This window comes from Hyalella azteca, unplaced genomic scaffold, assembly GCF_000764305.2.
Source record: "Hyalella azteca isolate HAZT.00-mixed unplaced genomic scaffold, Hazt_2.0.2 contig5344, whole genome shotgun sequence".
NCBI classification, from domain to species: domain Eukaryota; kingdom Metazoa; phylum Arthropoda; class Malacostraca; order Amphipoda; family Hyalellidae; genus Hyalella; species Hyalella azteca.
The window spans coordinates 353,421-357,587 of record NW_025935538.1 but is presented as its reverse complement, the minus strand read 5'-3'; the positions used below and the strand labels follow the sequence as shown (position 1 = coordinate 357,587).

Sequence of the window (4,167 nt, the reverse complement as noted above, 5' to 3'; positions counted from 1 at the left end):
ATAATATGAATCATACTCTCCAGCTCAGCAGAGTGCCTTGGATAAGCAGATGAATATTTTTTAGTGTGCAAGGCACTAATTTTCTTTGGGTGAACTGGGAAGAAAAAACTTTTTAATTATTTTGAATCAAGTTACATTGAGAGAAGCAAAGGAAAGCAAGTTTTCTTTGCTTTTAAATTTTAAGTTAAATTGAGCAATGAATAACATCAGATTATAAATACTGAACCACATGTAGGTTGGCTTCAAAGTTGCCTAATTTAAATCCACTAATAATTGTGGATTTAATAAAAATCATGGAACCCAAATTTCATTCTAAGAAATAAGTTTGATGAGCATCTCACAAAAAGATCAATGACAATGGTAAATGAATTTCAAGTATACTCCTAACAAAACATGCACATAACAGTATTGTCTTGGTTCAATCAATATTGTAATAAGTGTTTTATATCAAGCCGAATGTACTATACTTCATTGCTGACTCAGATAAGTTCTGTAACCAAACCTATTTCCTTGTATGGCTTTGCATAATCTTAGTCATGTTATGCATATTTAATTTCTTAATGCAACTTACATTTACTGTATTTTTCAGTGCTTAATTTCTCATTGATAACTAAAACATCCTTGATCATGACGGTGTCTGAGGGAGAAGATGAGTATGAATATGAGGAACAGGAAGAACTCCTGTTTCTGGACCTTAAGGGAGTTGTGCAGTCTGAGATCACTCAAGAGGCCTTGAATAACTTCAAGTTGCTTGGCATTCACACACCAAATCCTATTCTACAGGTATCAAAATATTGTACTCTTAATATGTTCTAGTCTTAGTCTTAGGAATTTGTAGAGTATTAGCGTTAATTCTTTTATGACGTTGTTCAATTGTTAGCCAGGAAAACTAATCCATTTCTTTGTAAGATCTTTTCATTTATTTGTTATCAATGCACGCACATATTCAAACAATTATTATCATTGTACTTTGTTCTATGGACATCGAATCATTAATTGTATTTCATCATGCATGAAAATTGATCAGTTTTAAACCATAAAATGTCTTTGCTATTTGTTAGAATGTAGCCTAGAGTCTATGTAGGTGGGGCTTTTTCAGCTGAAGGCTCTTCCCTGCTTGTTGTCATTGTAGTCGCTCTACTATGTTTCTTTCTGAACTGAATAGGTAATAAAGACACAGGTAATTTTGTTGAAGAGGATTAATTGAAATCTAAAACCTTTTTATTATATAGATTATTGTAAAGCACCAGGATTCCATAAAATGTTTGCTTCTGTAGATACTATAATAAAACATTTAATTGTTGAAAGCTGAATAATTAAAATTAATTGGAGAATACATTATCTCGATCTACTGTGTTGTGGTGCTCCATTTTATTGTTAAGCCATCAACTGCTATATCTGACAAAAAATGTTAAACATGTGCCGAAGTCAGACGACATGTTTGCCCTAAATGAGCTACTCTGAAACCTTCATGCCACATATATTCAACATATTACTTCTTATGCAACCAGTAACCTGAAATGATTGAACAATTGTTTTTCCTCAGATTGGTGGACTAATATTCCAAGGAGGCTTTGAACCAACCGTGGGAACAGCTGTGTTTTTTCAAGAGCAGCCACAGTCAGCCTCAACTCTGCCTCCCCTGCCTGTGTTTGCCAAGAGGCCCAAGAAGATGCTTCAGTACGCTTACAAAGCGCATAATATGATACAAATGAAGCGTATTTTTGTTAAACCCTTCAAGGAAAATAGTGAAGCCCAACTGCTTGGAGATGATTGATGTTCCAGTAGTCCAGAAAATATGCATGATATAGGAGCTGATATGAGATTTTCTGCTCTCTTGCTGTAATATTAATAGTTTTAATATAGGTAACTATTGTTAATAGTCAAATAAATATAGTCACTGCTTATGGATGTGACTTCTGATATGGATTGGAGAGTGTTAAATATTCAGATGTGGTCAAATATTCCTTTTATTACTTATGCATTGTTTACATACGATCATCAAAGGCCTACTTAAGTGTAATTAAAAAAAACTGTGGAGCAATAAAAAATATAAATTTTGCTATTAAATTTCTTTTTGAGGTAAAATGATTGGATTCTGCTGTGCAGTCGAAAGCTAGATTGTAGGTTATGAGCTTTATTGTAATTGATACCCTGCCTGTTTGCAACTATGTATTAATGTTTTGCACTGCTAAATTTTTTTATTTTAGGTAGTACCAATCTTCTGCTCTCGATTTTAGGTGCATGTACTTGTTTGCAGTATCTTGGCTCAATCTCTTTCCATACCTTAATTTTTGTTAATTTTTTCATGAAATATGTTCTTTTGCTTAAATTTCTTTTGATCACATCTGGTATGGAATATCTAGTTGTCAGTAGCCCATTTTGAAGTTTTCCACGAATATTATGCTGTCAGTTAGTTGATGTGACTAAATGATCAATCAATTGAAGATGAAAGAGTTAAGTTAACTTGTATTGTTTTTAGCTTTGCTCACTAATTCATTTTATCCAAATTAGACCACAGTACCTATACGGGTATGGAGGCCAAGAATGTTCACAATCATTTAGTTGTCTTTGTCGAGTTTCCTTACAAATACTGGTACAGTATTTGTAGCAAATACTGTAGCTTCATTAAAAAAATGGCTTGTGAGAGGGCTAGTTGTCGCAAACGTGTCAAAGTATGATGTTGCTTTGATATCGTCTATTATATGGCGAATATGTATACTCACTCTGATCTAATCAACTGTAGTGTTAAGGTAAAAATGTTTGATGACCAAGAAACGAATGTTTGCACTCGTTTGTTCTCATGGACAGTTAATGAACGAAATTTACCTTACAAACAAAACTTTTGTGTTGAGTTCTTTTAATGTGGTTAAAAAAATCAACATATTATTGTCTGCCTATTAGATTGAGAAGATACATGCTCCTCACTATTCCTGTTTTGACAGCTGCCACTTGCCATTTTCGCACGGAAATTTCCAATACAATTCTTCTGGTGCGAGTAAGCTTGTATATAAGCTTAGCCCAACAAGCTTATATAAAAGTGGTGGCCCAGTGGTTACAGTTCAGAGTACCAAGATTGGCGCAGAGAGGCGCGGGTTCGATCCCAGCTCTGTGCGCCAGTTTCTGGTCAGAATCGGCGAGGAGGCCGGGCGGTTAAGCACAGTAGAATTGTAGCAGTGAGTTGTGAGGTCGAGACCGCAATAAGCTGTGAATGTTCATCGATGTTAAGAATCGGCGACAGGCCCACGGCCTAATAAACGCTGAGACAGCTATGCTATGCTGTATCACGTAGCTTGAACACCGATAGGCCCTGCAGTCTAGGGTGTAATGAGTATGTCTTGCATGTCTGCAATGTATGTGACTATGTGTTACTGATAATGAATTTTTAATCTAATATTGCTTTGTAGTGTCCGGAATAAATTTCTATTTTCACTACTGTGTGTTATTGTGAAATTTATTTTGCTGGTGGTTTAGTTAACTTCTTCTTAAATGATTATAAATATCGTGATCGTCAAAATTATTATGATTGAGATTATATGAGGATTATACAAATGTAGGTAACGACCAGTTTGAAGTCTACTCACATATTTTGAATATATGAATTGAACAACCCTATCTTATTTTAATAACATGCTATACTTCCAAATTTTATTGGTCCAATCGCTTGAAGATGACTGGGCCAATTCATCGCTTATATTAATACAGAAATTGTTGAGCGCCTGCCTAGTCAACAACACGAGCATCGGAAGCACCACCACCGAAGTTACTTTACAGATAAAAGAGACGAGAAATTCGTTACAACTCGGCCGTACTCCTCGTACAATTCATGACACCCAGCCTAGTTTTGATCATCGCTGCCAGATAACCGAAACTTCCCCAAATTTCTCGAACTTTAAATTAAATGAAAAGTTTTCTTACGAGTTACAATATCCGATTATTGGTTTTGACTTTCCGAGGGCGAAACTGCTGGCTACAAATCTTACTTTTAGACTAGCCCTGGAGTTAACTCCACATAAAAATGCAAAGCTACCTTAATGGAAAGATTTTTGTCATTATTGACAGAGGAGTGATTATACGACATTAATTATGATAAATTTATTTTTAAGAGGAGAATGTACCCAAATTAGAAACTTTTATATTTACGGATGGATTATTTTGAAACTTAGT

The 4,167-nt window shown here is 34.8% G+C and overlaps 1 protein-coding gene across 1 annotated transcript; it reads left to right on the top strand.

Annotated features, from left to right (window-relative positions):
- Positions 1 to 584: 584 nt before the first annotated feature.
- Positions 585 to 2,918, top strand: LOC108671745 (general transcription factor 3C polypeptide 6-like). Its single transcript, XM_018159318.2, has 2 exons — positions 585 to 783; positions 1,547 to 2,918. The coding sequence occupies exons 1-2, from the start codon at positions 628 to 630 to the stop codon at positions 1,775 to 1,777; spliced, it is 387 nt and encodes a 128-aa protein (XP_018014807.1). The 5' UTR covers positions 585 to 627; the 3' UTR covers positions 1,778 to 2,918.
- Positions 2,919 to 4,167: the final 1,249 nt, after the last annotated feature.

Bases quoted from the DNA above. Each gene is read 5' to 3' on its own strand.
- LOC108671745 (XM_018159318.2), top strand. From the start codon at position 628: ATGACGGTGTCTGAGGGAGAAGATGAGTATGAATATGAGGAACAGGAA. The intron at 784-1,546 runs GTATCAAAATAT...GTTTTTCCTCAG, and splicing joins CACCAAATCCTATTCTACAG to ATTGGTGGACTAATATTCCA.